Below are 18,519 nucleotides of genomic sequence, written 5' to 3' on the forward strand. Positions count from 1 at the left end.
ATTTAACACTTTGTTTTGTTTGAACACATCTTTGTTGTCTCTTTTATTTATTTGAACACAAAACAACACGAAATGACACATAATGTGTTAAATAGGATAACACACCAAAAACATCCTTTCTTGGTTAAAAATGTAGGATTTCTGTAAATTTTAGATTCTTGACCACACCGCAAAACCTGGTTAAAACACGCCAATCAAAACCTTAAATAATTTTTCGTGTTTTTCTAAAAATCTTGGCACGTTTTTGAAACGTACGGCATTGACGTCATACCGTTATTTTAATAAGCATCTTCAGTCTCCGTTCATGAGAAAGCAGCGCTGCATGAAGTCCTCCTACACAGCAAGCGGTGCTGCTGGCTCGGAAAATCTCTATACCTCTGAGCAGTTTTGTTTTTATCTCCATTTTAGAGAGCACTGTCGCATTATAACATGACTGAGGCCGTGACAGCAGCACATCGGTGTTCATATCAGACAGGTAACACGCATTCAACTCATGCGCCTTCAACATTGGATGGGGAAACCGTCATGATGGTACGATGCCCCATTCTTAATAAAAACCATAATTTAATAGTAGCCTATTAAAAAAATCCCGTCAAATCGTTTGTTTATGAAATATCCTCAGTGACCCACCACGGGAATCTCAGGCTAAACCCGACTGGTAAAGTGGGCGTTTCTCCATGTCAGTATTGTTATTGCATGCATTTATAAGAGAAGAGATATTCGGCCTGTGTAATATCCTAGTACTTCGGATGTCTGTTCAGGATATATATATATATATTTTTATCAAAATGCACTGTGATAAATTCATTGTTTTCCATTTGTTAAAATGCATGTAATACTGTATGTAATACAATATGTCATTTGCCGTATAAATGGCTTGTAGTTTCCTATGTCATACTTGTCATTGTAAATAAACTATTATTATTATTAGGCTACTGAGTAGCCAACTGATTAATTATGGTAGTTAGAAATTTAAATAACTGATTCTCAACCTTTAGGATTAGACTATATATGCCTAAAATTATCACATGCAAAATCTGTACAATTATTTTTCGGCTACGTCAAAATCTGAATGTTTTTATGAGATAAAAATGTTATTCAGAATAAACGGGGAACATTTTTGCTTTTAAAAACTAAAGATAAAGTTAATCTAATAGAAAGGATCAATTTCAGATTGTGAAAAAAATAACTAACTCTCTTTCTTTATAAACAGGAATTGTTTTGGAATATAGTGAAAACTTGTAACTTGGTATATGCACTTATTGTATTATTGCCTCCCAATGATAAATCGCTTGATTGTTTCCTTATCCCTATAAGTCGCTTTGGATAAAAGCGTCTGCTAAATGCCTAAACGTTAATGTAGTTGATGATGTAAATATAAAGCGGGATTTTACAGCAGACGGAGAGGAGGCACACACGTTTAATATAGATGTGTACAAACGAATTAACTAGACACATTTTCCAGTAAATAATAAAAAATTAACAATTATATATAATATATAATGTTTATGTATAAATATATATATTAGTCGGTCCTGCGGCATCTTTGGGTTATTTTTAAATGCAAGTCAAGCACAAGCGACATTTGCGCAAAAACATTTTAAGATTTATAGGCACTACAATATACATTTTAATTTTGTTAAATTAAAATAGCATACATTTTAGTGTAGTTTTAGTTTAAATTCTTTATATTTATTATTGTTAATTATAATTTATTTATCAAGGCTAAAATGTATGATTATAAAAATATGATTTATCACATAAAAAATAAAATAAATAAATGCATCGAAAGTGACAAATGTTTGGAGTGAGTTTAGTAAAATGTAAAATAAAACGTCAATATCAAAGTGTATGAAAACACTATTCTAATAATCTATTGATAGTTATGTGCTAACCTACATTTTTAAATGTTCATTGGTGTTTGTTGTATGATTAAGATAAGTTTTGTCATTTGGAATTACAGCTGTAAAAATGAAAAATATTGTAGAGGCTTCAGAACCATTTAAAAAACCTCTGAAAGTACAAAAACAGGATATTTAATATATTTTCGGTACCCAAAGGTTCCTGGCTTGGTAGCATTGGTGGTCTGAGGTTTTTAGTCATAAATAATATTACAACAAAAATTTTGGTCTGAACAAGCCATTGTATGTTGAGTTATTTGATTTAATTTACACTGTACATATACATGTTAAATTATTTTACATCTCTCATTATCTGCCACAATAAGCTATATGGCTTATGCATTATAAACTATAAATGCTATAATAAGAACCATTTTTGCATTTATTTTTTCTTCAATTTAATACATTTTAACCATTATATACATTTATTTCATTGGTATTTATTTTTGTAATATTAACACTTTCCTTACACTTTGCCCTTCTCTGATTACCAAGAAAGTGAAGCAAAAAAGTGAAAATTTAAAAAATAAAAGTTTTTTTATTGTTTTCACCAACATTTTCAGTTTTTAATGGGCTTTTTGCAATATGCAGGAAAATATAACATAGGTTAAAATGTTTTCAACAAAAATTGATTGAAGTTAGTTTTTACTCTATATCTAAAATTTATTGTGTGGTCCATGATAGCATATGCAAAAGATTATTTATTGATGTAAGTGTATTATTTGCTATATAGCTTACAGTTTTTTCCATATTTCATTCTTCAGATTTTCTAATTTATGAAATGTGTTTTTTGTAATTAAAAGCAGATAATCAGCATAAAAACCAGCAAACATGCAGTAAACTATCTGAATCCCAGGACAATCTCTTACATTTTACTAACTATTTATCTAAACAAGTTTTATATTTTGTGCACATTTATCATTTTAATCTAATTTAATCTAATTTTTATCTCATCCCACAACGGTTGACTTTGATTCTGAAATTTCTTAGTTGCCTAGCAACCCCAACTGATGATGGGTGACACAGAGAAGCAGAATTTGGAGGAGGTGGAGGGGCAAAGCTGTGTGACAGCAGCCTCCAGCACCACTGCACCCATTAACAATAGCACATCAGTGAGTTCCACACCCAGACCAAATACTCCCACAGGCACACAGGCGACTTCTGCTCTACCTCTGGGAAACATGTCCTCAGACAGACAGGCGGTCCAGATAATTCCCCATCAGTCCCAGGTGACCGGCATCAGCCTCTAACATACAACACATGACATTAAATGTTGGATTTATTTGCTCATATTCTCATAGCTCAGTTGTACAGTCAAAAACACTGGCAGTTTAATGTAATGTGAAGCTTATGATGTGGTGTTGTACCAGGTAATTCAACAGGCATTGCACAGACCACAGAGTATGACAGCTCAGTACCTGCAGCAGATGTACGCCGCTCAACAGCAGCACATCTTGCTGCAAACAGCTGCTTTACAACAGCAACATCAGCAGAACCTCACTGCTGCACAGATCCTGGCCACCACACAGTCGGTATGAGAAAATGTTATCAGAAAACATTTTTAAATGCTTTGTGTCTTCATGTCACCTGTGAGATTAAACAGCATCCCGTTACTCTTTAGGTATCACAAACTAATGGCAGCCAGCTCACATCTTCTCCTCCAGCCACAAATGGAAATGTAACTCAGCTGGCTAGTGTGTCTCAGACATCAGTAAGTGCTCTCTTTTTATTTCTAGTAAGTTTGATTATGAAGAAAATTAAGATTATTTTATTATGTGTGCTCAGTGACATTATATGAGAGTCATTTGTTCTGGTATGACGCTTCTTATCATAAAGACAAATGAATATGCAAAGGTGGACTAATACGATTAGAAATTTAGGCCATGAAACATTTCCAGCTTTTTTAATCAATGGTGTGAATACAACAACACCTCTCTCCCTTGTCTATAGATCACCATACCAACCTGTTCTGTAAATCAGCCAATTGGCCGCATCCAGGCCAGCAGCTCCAATAGCACAGGAGGAGCCGTATCCCAGCAGACCATGCTTCTAGGAAACAACTCTCCCACAGGTAGCCAGGCCCAAATGTACCTGCGCACTCAGATGGTAAGCCAGTATTGAATACTCATTTAGCTTATTGAGCAACAAGTATGTTTACTGATTTTCATAACAATTTATTTTAAACTCTTCTTCTTTTTATTCTTCCTGTGTTCCTTGTATTTTCCATTCATTGCCTCTAATTCTCCAGTTGATTCTCACCCCTGCGGCTACAGTAGCTGCTGTTCAGCCTGATTTAACAGTCGTGTCCTCTCAATCAGCATCATCACAGGTAAGAATTGTCTATCTATCTATCTATCTATCTATCTATCTATCTATCTATCTATCTATCTATCTATCTATCTATCTATCTATCTATCTATCTATCTATCTGTGTATATACGTGTATATGTGTGTACCTGGTAATTATCAAGTTGTGGGGACAAAGAAAGGAATACCAGTGTTTTTGTGACCTTGTGGGGACATTTTGATGTCCCCATGAGGAAGCAAGCTTATAAATCAAACAGAATGATGTTTATTGAAAATGTGAAGTAGCAGAAAGTTGGGGTTGGGGTTAGGGTATTGGGTAGGTAAGGGAAAAATAATATACAGTTTGTACAGTATAAAATGCATTACGTCTATGGAATGTCCGCACAAAACATGGAAACCAGAATGTGTGTGTGTGTCTGTGTGTTATATATATATATATATATATATATATATATATATATATATATATATATATATATATATATATATATATATATATATATATATATATATATTGTTTATTAATTATATCAATTAAAGCAGTTTTAAAAAGTTTTATGCTGCGTACACATCAAACGCGACACTCTAGATTACTCGAAGGATTTAAGTTTGTGTCGTACAAATATTTCGCTTGAGTTAAATATTTTCAACTTGCGCAAAGACACATTTGAAGCGAATAGTGCATGTTTTCACAGCAATCGCGCCACCCTATTTGCGACATTCGCATCGCACCGTGCGAGTTTGCATTTATTCGCATCTTTGCATTGACTTTGTATGTTATCGACTTATGCAAATCATTGAATTGGCATTTGGTGTGTACGCCCCATTATGCTGCATACACACCAAACGCAAAGCATTGCGTTCTTTGCTCTAGATTACTTGAGGGACGAACTTTGTGTCATACTATTTTTTTTTACTTGAGTTGAATATTTTCAACTTGCGCAAAGACACATTTAAGGCGAAGCGCTATTTGCGCCGCCCAAATCACGTCATTCGCACCGCCCTGCACAATTTTGTGTCTATTTGTGTCTTTGCATTGACTTTGTATGTATCTAACTTGCGCAAATCTATGGATTCGTTAAATATTAGGGCTGTCACTTTTCGTATGAAAATCGATTGCCCAATCGATCGGACCAACCAAAAAAAGTTTCGAAAACAAAAATAGGTAATCGATTTTAACCAAATTAGTACACTATTAATTTCAAAAGAATTAAACAATTAAAAATATAGATGTAACAAAACTTACAAACAAGCAGAAAAAGAAAATAAAGAATTCCGAAAGTGCAGTAGGTGTGCGAAAGCTAGACAGAAAATGCCCAGCTATTTTACACACCTATAGTTTCACACTTTCAATCGCTGCATCTAGTGTTTTGCAAAGAAAATGGAGGACAACGTCAATAAACCTGTGAAACACGAGATAGCGTCGAAATTGTGACCTTACAGGAGTTATGATAAGGAGCCACCCTTGCGAGCTGACAGCGACCCGCTTTTGTGATGGAAGATTGGCAGTACGAAATACGTTTGTCTGTTATTTGGCGTTGAAAATGGAAACGTTTTTTTAGACATGGAAAGTCGATTTTACAATCATTAAAATGAACACTTATATATTAAAAATCGAAAAAAGTGACAGCCCTATTAAATATTTACAATTTGCACAGACACGTTGGAGGCAAATAGCGCTGCCCAATTCTATTCACAATTATTTGCATCTTTGCATTGACTAATCTACTCATGCAAATTGTTGAGTTCGCGTTTGGTGTGTACGCGCCATTAGGTGATCATGGGACCATTAGATTTGTTGTTTTTGCAATGTAATAGTGACAGTATATAATTATTACAACCAGAAAACTGTAAAGAACTGTAAAAAACGGTATAACATTATAAGCTACAGTTATAAAACTAAAGGAACCTGCAGGCTCTCTTAAACCTAAACCTAAATAAAATAAATCCTAATTTCTAATCTAATGACTTCTGAATTTCAGTCTCCTTAAGAGAGTTCAAGATTTTGTTCAGAAAATAGTTTTTTTGTATAATTACATATTTCCTGTATTTTTATTTGTATCTTAATACAGATTAATGGACATTGAAACTTTGCTAAATAGACAAAGCTGTTAATGGCCCAACTATGTTGTGTTATTGAATATGTTGTTTTCTTTACGGTTCAGAGCTTGGCGCTTCGCACAAATCTCCAAGGATCACTTGCTGCACCCCATAACATCCAGATCAAGCCTTCCCCTCAAGCCCAGACGCTGGTGACCCCTCTTCCCAAAATGTCTATTTGCCCACTGAAGTCCACACAAGTGTCCCAAAACCTGATCGAAACTTCTCGAAGTGAGGCACTTGTGACCAGTGTCTCTCAGCCACTAGCATCCCACTCACTCATTGCTCCATGTAAGTAACCATGTCATATTACATTACTGTTACTATTTTTCATGTAGTATACAACATTTGAATTGTTATATAATCAAAACTGAAAAATTTGTGTTTGCTACTAGCAACATTTTCCCCAGTCCAGTCTCATACACTGGTCAGACATCATCTGCATTGCCATCCCGGCCAGAGGATGGCGCCACACCAGCTCATTATTCAACAGAGCGCCACTGCTCAAAGACAGGTCCAGCCCATCGCTCTGCGCGTCACACCACGAGGCATCTCTCCTCCACCTCTCGCCTTGCAGACCCGCACCACTCCCACTACAGCCACCGTCCAATCACAACACATCGAGCTCCTCTCCGTGCCCTCCTCCACAAATCAAACAGCCAATCAGCAAGCTGTAGTCTCTACCTCCACGCCAACACTCCCCGACCCACCACCTCTTCATCTGGGTCCGGTATTAGACCCGGTCTCTCAGTATACACCACTGTCCTGTCCCCCACCTCTCACCATGGCCCTGCCCAGGCTAATGCAGCCACCGAGACTATCTCTGCGCTCCGTTCAGACCGTGGCTGTCCAGTCTGATCATATGCTGGTGTCCGAGGAGGGACTTCCAGCCGCTGAAGCTCTGGTTCAGCTTCCTTTTCAAAACCTACCACCACCACAGACAGTGGCCGTGGACTTGAAGCTGCAGCCTGCCACACAAACAGAAGCTCTGTCGGTTAGTTTTCTTCATAGCTATTTAATAATTGCATAATGCTATTTCAGTTTTAAGAATCTATTATGGGATGTTACAGGCAACTCAGTTGTTAAAAGAGAGTGAAGGCATGAATCTGGTTAAGGATGCGTTGAGGAACAGAACGCCCACCCCGGCACCGACATCCCCCCCGGTCGAACCCCAGACAAGCTCTGATGATGTACCGGCTCAGCCAGAAAACTGCACAGGTATGTGACACATCCACACATATGTCCAACCCTTGGTCTGATTTTGGTTTTAAAGCAGACATATCATGCTTTTAAATCTGTCCTTTTTACATATAAATCATCTATTTGTGGTCTATGTAAAGCGAAACTGCAATGCTTGGGTCTGAATTCCTCATTATTATAGCCCCACAGGCCCCCTTTCTACCCCTTTTCTGATGTGCATCTGAGAGCAACTCGTTTTGGTACTGTCTTTTTAAATGCACGTCATACCCTGCCCCCTCTCCAGGTTGCAGAGGTGACACTCGGTTAAACTCCACCCCGTTCGGCCATTTTTGTAGTTTTATAGCAGAGATACGATTATCTAGCTGCACAGAAACTTTTTATTTACTCGTTATTCACAAAATATCAACAACGGAAGACTTGTCCATCCAGCCTTATATGTTCGCGCCAGAGTCGGAAACGGACTGAGAGGAAAATGAAGACGACGAACCTGCAGAACAACGTCTTCATATGTAGGTATCGCAATGGTGTGAGGCTGCAGCCTCCGGAGGTCGCATATCCAGGCTGCATACGTCATCAAGACGGTCTTATTTCAGAATATTAACAATTATAAAGTTTACTATTATTCTTAGTTAATCGTAAGTTGTTGTAATATGCTCATGACTTGCAAATGTGATGCTCAGTTAACTTAAACCAGGCTTGATGCCCAAAAGCGATCTCCGCAGGCTGCAGCCTTCGGAGTGAGAAACAGCACTGCTAAACCATGACCACCGTGTACTTTACTTTTTTACTTTAAGTTATAAACTGCTTACCGAAGTGCTCTGCTCGTCGTCTCCAAAGAAAGAAGTAATTGACCCCTCAATCAGACGAAGTCTATCGGCAAATCCTTCTTTATACTGGCGGAGATTGGTGAAGTAGTTATCCTTAAAGTGCCTCGGGCACACAAAAATGACTTTACCCACAGATGTGAGTACATTTCTTACGCTCTCGTAACTTCTGCATCCTTGAGCTTGGACTACAATATCGCAGCGAGAAATATAAAATGGCGGATTGCTCGTAGTGTTGGGCTGGAAGTCGATGTCCTTATTTAGCAGTTCCGCTGCAAATACTGTGACGTAATTGTTCAAAAAACGTAATAGATAATAGAAAAATCAGAACCGGTTGGAAAATATGACCAAAACAGAATATAAAGATATCAACAAAGCACCTGAAGAGACTAATTTCAACTTTTATGTACTTATAAACACTACAAATATACAACAAAATGCATTTAAGAGCCAAGAAAGTGGATTTAGCATGATATGTCTCCTTTAATGCCCATGTAGACCTTAACCAGCAATATCCTGTGCACAACTGATTAACCTGAACTCTATCCATAGCTGATCAGGACCAACCCCGCGTACCGCCCGTGAACCAGTCATCGGAGGACCCCACATACGCCAACAGTTTCCCCCCTCCCCTCCTCTCTTCTGCGGTAAGAAGGTTTCCCCCAGCCAGCCTTCCGGGGAACCCTGAGGGTCAGCCCTCACAGGCCATCGTTAGACCTCACATCCTCACACACCTCATTGAGGGCTTCGTCATCCGAGAGGGCCTGGAGCCGTTCCCGGTATGTCCACTGGTTGACAATGTAGAAATTCACAGGCGCCATGAGGCCTTAATCATGCCCATGGTTAATGAAGCCATGAAGCTCAAAGATCTGAGCAGAGAGTTATAAGGTGAGGCTAAGTGAAGGTCATGTACAGATCAACCAGTCCCCATTTGGAGTCCATCGCAAAGTGCTCCACAAACAAATTGGAAACATATTTAAAATCTCAACAACAAATAATAATAACTCCTTGAAGAACAATAGGGTCCTTCCATCTTGTGCCCTAAAACCCCACAATGACACTGCATGGTATAGTATGTCCTGTGTTGATGTGCTTGTCTTTTCATCAGGTCAGACGTGCCTCCCTGGAGATGAACCTGCAGGCCACATTACCAGAAGATGGAGATATTCATGGAGAAACAGTCCAGGATGACTGTCTGATGGATCCAGACAACTCGAGTGATTCTGACATTGATAACCTACCTGCTGAGGATGGTGGGCACCTTACCACCCAAAGTTCCTTAAAGTGCATTTAAGTTATATTTGTGCTTGGTTACTTTGATGCATCTCATCATCTCTTTTGTTTTCAGAGCAGACAGTCGAAAAAGTGGCCAATGTGTTGGAATGCGAGTTCTGTGGGAAGAGAGGCTTCGCTCAAACCTTCCTCAGATCCAAACGCTTCTGCTCCATGGCGTGTGTCAAAAGGTGGTATTCTCGTAGTAGTTCACGTCCTTTTCTCACCTACAAAACTGTACACCCTTGCTTTGACAAACAGCTCTCGCACGTCTCTCACAGATTCAATGTGAGCTGTAAGAAACGTCTAAACCTGTTAAGGATGGATAAACTTAGCCGCTGGCCCCACAGACCCACGGGAAGGCGTGGGAGACCACCCAGTCGTATAAACAGCGGCTCTAGGGAACACTTTTTCAGAAAGGTCAGTCTAAACCAGGGTTGTCCAATCCTGCTCCTGGAGGGCCGGTGTCTCTGCAGAGTTTTATTCCAACCCTAATCAAACACACCTGATCCAGCTAATCAAGGTCTAACTAGGCGACTAGATACTTTGAGGCAGGTGTGGTGAGGGAAGTTTAAGCTAAACTCTGCAGGACACAGGCCCTCCAGGACCGACTTTGGATACCTCTAGTCTAAACAAACAACAAATGGTCTTTAAAGGGATAGTTCACGCAAAAATGAAAATTCTGTCATTTACTCATCGTCATGTCATGAGTAAATTAAAATTTTTAGGTTAACTATCCCTTTAAACCATGCGTAGCTTTTTATTACCATCCAATTTTGTACAACCAAATAAATCTTCTGAGATGGGTGTAGCACATTATATCCTTGCAGCTGCAAGAGTCCCATCCTACCGATGGCAGCCAGAGAGTGTACAATTCCTCAGTGTGGATTGAGAGAGATGAGGAAGAGGATCCACCGGGCCCAATGACAACCAGGCTGCGTCTTCAGACAGAGAGAGAGAAAGAGCAGGACCGAGAGCGAGAACAGAGCCGGGTGGAGAGCTGCAGCAGCTCCGACTGCTTTCTTGACTTGAAGCCCTCGCAGTGGAACGTGGAGAACGTCTGCTCCTTCATCGGTTCCTTACCAGGTAGATAAAAAATGCAGATCTTCTGCTCCACTAGAGGGCGCTGAATGGGACCCTTTAACTCTTGATAGTTTTAATAATGCATAAAAACCATAAACTGTGAAAAATATGGATGTAGTGTTTGTGATGTCAACCGTAGGTTTGTGAAATTCACTTTCTGATAACTAGACTGATCAGTTTTGGCTGTGGTGGGGCTTACAATCACCCTTTTTTTTATCTTCGGTTCAGTATATAGTGTATATGTATAAGTGGTAGTGTCCAAAAAAAAACAGGAAAATACAGCATGCAATAAATTGTAAGTACTTTAAAGTGTACCCCTGCTTGAAAAGGGTAAAAATTTAAAGGTTTTAGGTTTCATTCATTAGGTGTCAAAAAAGCTACCCTATTGGAAGTTTTAAATTAACAATCTTGGGGAGGTTTCCTGGACAGGGCTTATCGTAGTCCCAGACTAAAATGCACGTTTGAGCTGCCTTAATTGAAAAACACCTTGTACAGACATATATCAATGCCATTGTTTTTTGTCTCAAGATGCACATCAGCAGTGGCGGCTAGTGACTGCTCATCCGAGGGGCTCAAATTCAAAATAAGTGTGAGGAGTGTCGTGTGTGGTTCCTTTTTTCAAAATATGTGTTTGTTGCGTCATGTGAACCATGTGCATCACGTGTTTTGTCAAAATAAGTGCCTGCTGCACATGCTTCAAACCGTTTATGATTAAAGAGACGCTCACATTCACAAAATACATGCAAGACTCTCCCTTAACAGTAAACTCTGATTACGCATGAGATTATGCGAGTAACTGGCAAACACGAGCGTCTCTTTTATCATAAACCCTTTAGACACATCTGCAGCAGGCACTTATTTTGACAAGACACGTGATACACACTGGTTCACTCGAGGCGCAGAACACATATTTTGGAATTACTAACCACTTACATGACGGGCTACATATATGTTGTGACGAACTTCGCATCGAGGGCCCTTGAAAAAAGAAGTCACCGGCTGACACTGCACATCAGTAATGTTTTTTTGTAAGGTTTTATTTGTATGTATGAACTACCTAAATGTCCTAATATAACCAAGGCCTAGTATAAGTTATTATAGTTGGTTATAATACCAGGGGGGGGGGTTTGATGAGCTGAAATGAGTTTTGCAGGGTGGGAGGTCTGTAGTTAGTAGATTGTCTTTTGCAGGACCATCACAATAAAGTGTTACTGACTATAGATATTAGCATGATTCAGTAGTATTACTATAAACAGCGAAGTGTAAAGCTCAATTTGACCATTCTATTGATGAAAGTCCCCCCTTTCTGTAAAAAATCTCCAATCATCAATCATATAGATTGACAACTGTCTGGGGGTGGGGCTCCGAGTCCGTACAGAGTTGTGAGGGACTGAACAAGCTGAAGCAACCTGGAAAAATGTTATTTTTAGCACAATTTGTGCTTAAGAAACAAGTTATGGTACAGATGACAGATTGAATTGTTGGCCGGGAATATTTTTATTTTAGCCAGCAATTTAAGAGATATACGTGACCCCTTGAATAGTACGTGGTCTTACATGACTGAAATAGCTGTCACAAGTTGCAAATATGGCCGCCAAATGCTGTAACTTTCCCATAAAGGGCCAATATTATGCAAAATCCACTTTTACAAGGTGTTTTGACAAATGTGTGTTGGCAGTGTGTAAACACAACAACCCTACAATGAAAAACTCCACCCACTGCTCTTTTTATAATACCTTGTTTCTCTTGATAATGTGATGTCACACTGATAAAGCCACTAACTGACTGGTTAACTTTACCCAAAAGCTTTTCTAAATGTGTTCGTTAGCACTTTGTAGTACTTTTGCAGTACATATCGAATCAGATCTAGTTTTAAACGAAAGCAGTAGCTCATTTGCATTTAAAGGTACAGACACAAAACTTGGGGGGAAAAACTGGGGCATTTTGGACATGCTGTAACAAATGATCTGAGGGGTATTTTGAGTTAAAACTTCAGACACCTTTTAAGCACACCAGAGAAATGGGCATAATATTGGCCCTTTAAAGTGAATAATACCACACTTTACCACTAGTCTTGTGTCTTAATAGTATTAACAATATTGTGATTTTATTCTGTTAATGTTTTTGATGATTAACTCAGACATCCGTGTTGGTTATCAGGTTGTCATGACATCGCCGCAGAGTTTCGCTCACAGGAGATTGATGGACAGGCGCTGTTGCTGCTGACAGAGGATCATCTCATGAGCGCTATGAACATTAAACTGGGCCCTGCTCTTAAAATCTGTGCACAGATCAACACTCTCAAAGCAACTTGAAGACTCTTGTCCTGTCCGATGTTTTGAATCTCAGATGTGGTTTGTTCGCTCTCAGTATGATGGTCATACTGTCCTATCCTGCCATAATAGAATTAAAGGAATAGTCTACTCATTTTCAATATTAAAATATGTTATTACCTTAACTAAGAACTGTTGAATCATCCCTCTGTCATCTGTGTGTGTGCACGTAAGCGCTGGAGCGTGCTGCAACACTTCGATAGCATTTAGCTTAGCCCCATTCATTCAATGGTACCATTTAGAGATAAAGTTAGAAGTGACCAAACACATCAACGTTTTTCCTATTTAAGACGAGTAGTTATACGAGCAAGTTTGGTGGTACAAAATAAAACATAGCGCTTTTCTAAGCGAATTTAAAAGAGGAACTATATTGTATGGCGTAATAGCACTTTTGGGAGTACTTCGACTCGCCTGAAAAGTCCGCTCCCCTTCTCCCTCTCATAATGGGAGAGGGAGGGTGTTACTGCGCCAAGTCGAAGTACTCCCAAAAGTGCTATTACGCCATAAAATATAGTTACTCTTTTAAATCCGCTTAGAAAAGCGCTATGTTTTATTTTGTACCACCAAACTTGCTCGTATAACTACTCGTCTTAAATAGGAAAACCGTTGATGTGTTTGGTCACTTCTAACTTTATCTCTAAATGGTACCATTGAATGAATGGGGCTAAGCTAAATGCTATCGTAGCGTCGCAGCGCGCTCCAGCGCTTACGTGCACGCACACAGATGATAGAGGGATGATTCAACAGTTCTTAGTTAAGGTAATAACATATTTTAATATTGAAAATGAGTAGACTATTCCTTTAAGGATCTGTGTCCACTTAAGTGCCATAGTTCAATAAATGTCTCCATTCTAACGATACGGTTCACTTTTGTGAGGACCCTGCTCTCTTTAGATACCTCAGACAAGATCTGTTATGATGGATCTCTTTCCGTTCAATCTGATTGTAAGGCAAGAGTTTTGTATATAGGTTTATTGTGATCTTGCATTTATAGTAAACAGACCAAGGGATGATATGCAGTAACTGGAAATTGGCACATGATGTACAAAGTATTTAAAACAAAACATTTACACATAAATACTCTTTTCAGAATAACTTGAATGTTTGCAAAAATGCTAAATATATATACAGGTGTTGTAAAATAAAGATTTATTAATAAACAACAATAATTAGAGTCTTGTATAAAATTTTCATGTGCATGAAACCAGAAACGTATTTGTAGATATAACATCAAAAAAGGCATCTGTACCTTTATCCCTTCACAGAACAATATTAATCATAATTCCTAAAAAAAGAGAAAAATAGGGTTTAAACTGTATATAAAGGCTTGATATTGCTACAAATAGTAACAAAGTAGGCGTCAGACTTTTTTTAAAACAACATAACCTATGGAAAAATGCATTAGCTCACATAAGGCACATATAAAACAGACTAACAGAACCTTACTTTCATGACGTCAGCATCTGGATACAATTTAAAGCCATATACCAGATAAAGTCTAAAGGTTTTTCACAGTCACGGCAGCAAATAAACATAGATTTTTGCTGAGAAGCATTTCTTTGAACTCATTTCTTATATACAATGATTAGGTGCTGTCAAAATAGAGATTTTTTCTGCTTAAGAAGCTCCACATTTCTTTAAAACAGGCATTGTAGACTCTTACTTTTTATGTTGCAATGCGATTTCTTTGAGCTTCATTTGTTGTTCAATAATCATATCGAACTCTTGTCTTTCTCTAAAACCAAATAGAAAAAACAATGACATTAAAACTCAGCTTTAATAAGCCTGACAACCTCATAAGTACTCATGTACCCGTACCTCTTACTGAAACACGGCCCGCTGCGATATTTCTCTTCCGCCTTCACCAAGGAAAGCCTGTGGACTCCAGCAATGGCACGGATAATCGCCTAAAACACATTTTGATTTAACTTATCTAACATGGGAAATGCACAAGTACTGTTAATGTTATAAAATGTTTGGTTGAAAGCATTATATATAAATGATTACCTCCGGCAAAAGCACATCCAGAATAAGCCTTATCCGGTCGGCTTGGATCTTTTCCAGACAGTTGTTTATCTGTGGAGAGCTGTTGCAGACTTTGTCTAGATAGCGGTACACTTTATCCACCTGCTCCTCATCCTCCAGGTAGACGTCCACCACTCGGCGCGTGGACTTTTTGACGGCTTGCATCCACTGAGACGACTCCTGACCACCGATCACTGCCTATACAAACCATCCAAAAGAGTCATGCATTATCAAGTTGCGAGTATATTACAATTAAGCATAATTTATGCAGCATGTTACTGTCGGTAAACGTTGCCGATCGTACCAGTAAGTGAGTTTCGACCCTTCGCCTGTTGACGATGAAGTCGACAAGCTTCTCATTGGCTCGATTGCGCGCGGCCCTGGCTCGGTCTGGTAAGACTTTCTTCGAATGCACATCGTCTTGTTCTTCAACAGTGATGTCATCTGTGTTGTCATCTGAACTGTGAAACTCCTGACTGGGGAAGGTGAGCACAGACTTCCCTTCAGAGAACTTCCTCCTCACCGGGCAACCTGGGTTGACAGAATCACACCCTGTCACTTCTGTATTTAGAAATGTAAGCTTTAGATATGAATCGCTGTCAGGGAGGAGACCTACTGATGTCAGCTGCACAATATTCGATAAGGGAACCGGTGAAGGAGCCACATCCTGCCAGAACAACAGGAAATGTGTCAACAACTGTATGTGTAACATCAGAAATGGCAATTCACAAGCCTGCCTCATTTACAAGAAAATATTTAGCACAAGGGAGCTTAAATAGAGAGTTTACAATCCTCCTTATTTAGTGACACAGCTGTATTAAAAGTGTTGATCTGTACGATATGTTGCCATGTGGCATATTGATCACAAAAACATCTCAAAATATTAATCGATTTTTCTCATAAACGTATTGTTTCAATTCAGAAGACAAAAAATGAACCATGTGGATTTCTTTAACAATGGATGTTTGTGCTTCTTGTAGGTTCACTATGTTGGGCCCCATAAGAAGATAAAATGATGGCATTTAATATAAAATTATTCATTGGTGTTCAATTAAAGATAGGAAGTGAAATACATCAGTAATGAATGGGAATTTTTATATTTTAGTGAACGGTTACTTTAAAGGTGTCAAAGAATGCATTGATACAATATGTTGCATTCTGTTCTCTGATATCTACAGTAGGGTGCAAAAGTCTTAGGCCACCACCACCAGACTTGTTGTTTTAGAAGTTTTAATGTCCATCTATATTTATTTTTCAATTTATTTTATTAATTAAACTACATTAAATTTTAAATGTCTTTCAGGCATTGTCACTGTTTAGTGTGACCTTTCTTGGCACTAAACACATATTGAGCAGAATGAAGTTAAAAGACTGATTTCTTTAAAATTAGAAATTAGGATTTAATTTTATTTATGTTATAATCATGAATAATAATGTTGAGCTCTGCTCTGATTGGCTGTTTCACACAACAAGGCTCATGACTGGAGCTCATAAAGCAAACAGACCTTAATATGTTTAAGCTTGTTTTAGACAAAGATACAGATTTTGAGGAACAACCGATTGTTCGGAGATTGGAAATGGATGTTTCTGAGTTGCTAGTTTATTTGTGCTTTTCAGTATGGATTTGCAAAACGTAAATTCAGCCTAAACGCTAGCATATAGCATTAACTAGCATATAGCGCAAACTCAGCAGTTAAAATTTTGTTTTTAGCATTGTAACAACATTGTAATTAATTGAATGTGTAATTTAATGTTGCAGCGTACATGCTGACTATAACATCTGTGTACTTTTTTTTAAAGTAAATTGAATTGAAGAGGAAAAAAACAGAAGTGTAAATACCAATGCGGATTCTGTAGTCTGATATCAACTCCAGAGACCAGGTTATAGCACTGCCATACTTCTCCTTTGCTACGTCCTAACAGAAGGGTAAAAAACAAATACATACTGTAATGGTGGTGGTCGCCCCGAACAACCATTCAAATAAAATAAAATAAAAAATATATATATACACATTTACTTTAAGTTCGGGCGCCAGACAGGATGATTATTAGCCTGTCACTAATTAGTCAGTTAAGTACATTTTTAATTTCTACCCACCATTTACACACACACACAAAAAACTAATAATGTTAAGGTTTTAAATAAGAAGGCTTAATAAACACACAGAAATACCTATAGTAAACAGTGTGATCATCCAATACAGCATTGACTACCAAGTAATAATAACACAGAATATATATTATTAATTATTATTATTAATTATAAAGATCACGTTCCATGGAAATATTTTGTACATTTCCTATCGTAAATGTATATATACAAAATTATCAATGGTAATATATGTAGCTAAGGACTTTTTTTTGAAAAATTGACTGGTTTTGTGGTCCAGGGTCACATACATTACTCTTTATAATGATATATAACTTTACCACCAGTTTTTCAGATTCTTCACAGTCAAACGGCTTTAGGGTTCGCAGAGATACAAAAAACCTTAAGAAGAAAACAATGAGGTTATTAGAAGGAATGAAAATTACACCATCATTCAAAATATAAGACTCAGTTGCAAGTTTATTCAATAAACAAATATTCAAGCCTGTTAAGATATTTTTAATGGAAAGCAAGACAATGAATTTTTGGATTGTTGCAACCACACATACTAAGGGTGTCACGATTTCGATTTTAAATCGAAATCGATCGAAATGAAATCACAACCTCGAACTTCGAATTAAATAATGGGATCGTCGATGCTGCCACGCCCCCATGTCTCGTCCGGTCGACTTGCCAAGCGGGGGAAAATAAACCTAGAGGTGCCTTTAAAAACATCGGTCCAGCGGAACGCGATTTATATTTTAAACACGAGGGATGTATTGCTATAACTCTTTGAAATGCATATCATAAACAGGATTACTACCTAGTGATCTGCCTTCAGACAGAGCGCAGCTCTCTGCACATACACGAGAGAGCCGCCAAGATGCAGCAGGTTTATATTTTAAACAAAAGGGATAGTTTGCCTCAGCTCGCATGAAACGCATAAAACTGAAAAAAAAAAATAGGTAAGGATTACTACTTTAGTTTATGTTTAGACTTTGGACAGATGCGAGAGCGCGTGCACGTGAGACAGAGAGAAGCGCAGCTGCTTATGATGCACCGGTTTTATTTCAGATGATAGGAGTCCAAGACACGTGCATTAAGTCCATCTGCGTGCAAGAAGGAATCCCCTCTCTACAAGCTCTCTCGCGTAAAGTAAAGCCCACAAACCCCCATGCGAGGAAAAGCACGCAATGTGCATGTTAATGTGAAACTATAATAATAATAATAATAATAATAATAATAATAATAATGGCATATAATTTTTTGTCTTTCAAAAAAAATCATTTAAAAATCGAGAATCGAATCGAGGATTTGGAGAATCGTGACACCCCTAACACATACTCTGTACACCAGGGTTCCCCAAATCTTACCCTGGAGGCCAA

General features: G+C 38.2%; 2 protein-coding genes across 9 annotated transcripts in view; one reads left to right on the forward strand and one right to left on the reverse strand.

The window, feature by feature from the left end:
• The first annotated feature begins 321 nt into the window (after positions 1-321).
• On the forward strand, positions 322-13,141 carry phc3 (polyhomeotic homolog 3 (Drosophila)). Of its 8 annotated transcripts, none has more exons than XM_065277025.1 (15): positions 322-475; positions 2,892-3,130; positions 3,272-3,433; positions 3,523-3,612; positions 3,852-4,007; positions 4,150-4,230; positions 6,374-6,599; positions 6,704-7,302; positions 7,379-7,526; positions 8,885-9,111; positions 9,441-9,585; positions 9,681-9,795; positions 9,886-10,024; positions 10,417-10,690; positions 12,848-13,141. In XM_065277025.1, the coding sequence occupies exons 2-15, from the start codon at positions 2,912-2,914 to the stop codon at positions 13,000-13,002; spliced, it is 2,736 nt and encodes a 911-aa protein (XP_065133097.1). In that variant the 5' UTR covers positions 322-475; positions 2,892-2,911; the 3' UTR covers positions 13,003-13,141. The 8 variants fall into 8 exon arrangements, with proteins under 8 accessions (XP_065133097.1, XP_065133098.1, XP_065133092.1 ...); XM_065277026.1 differs by having other exon boundaries at positions 10,435-10,690; XM_065277020.1 differs by having other exon boundaries at positions 9,681-10,024.
• Positions 13,142-13,782: 641 nt separating this feature from the next.
• Positions 13,783-18,519, reverse strand: part of LOC135767369 (uncharacterized) — a 9,530-nt gene continuing 4,793 nt past the window's right edge. The window contains exons 7-14 of the mRNA XM_065277047.2: positions 17,476-17,536; positions 16,886-16,961; positions 15,662-15,712; positions 15,350-15,576; positions 15,028-15,243; positions 14,839-14,927; positions 14,684-14,755; positions 13,783-14,305 (exon numbers count right to left, since the gene is read on the reverse strand). Coding sequence (XP_065133119.1) covers positions 14,293-14,305; positions 14,684-14,755; positions 14,839-14,927; positions 15,028-15,243; positions 15,350-15,576; positions 15,662-15,712; positions 16,886-16,961; positions 17,476-17,536 — 805 coding nt within the window. The 3' untranslated portion in view covers positions 13,783-14,292. The remainder of the gene's footprint in view (positions 14,306-14,683; positions 14,756-14,838; positions 14,928-15,027; positions 15,244-15,349; positions 15,577-15,661; positions 15,713-16,885; positions 16,962-17,475; positions 17,537-18,519) is intronic.

This window comes from Paramisgurnus dabryanus, chromosome 6 (genome assembly GCF_030506205.2).
Source record: "Paramisgurnus dabryanus chromosome 6, PD_genome_1.1, whole genome shotgun sequence".
NCBI lineage: Eukaryota > Metazoa > Chordata > Actinopteri > Cypriniformes > Cobitidae > Paramisgurnus > Paramisgurnus dabryanus.

Excerpts from the sequence above, each read along its gene's own strand:
- phc3 (XM_065277020.1), top strand. The coding sequence starts at position 2,912 with ATGATGGGTGACACAGAGAAGCAGAATTTGGAGGAGGTGGAGGGGCAA. Across the intron at positions 3,613-3,851 it reads CTAGTGTGTCTCAGACATCA|ATCACCATACCAACCTGTTC; the intron begins GTAAGTGCTCTC and ends CCTTGTCTATAG. Across the intron at positions 4,008-4,149 it reads TGTACCTGCGCACTCAGATG|TTGATTCTCACCCCTGCGGC; the intron begins GTAAGCCAGTAT and ends CTAATTCTCCAG.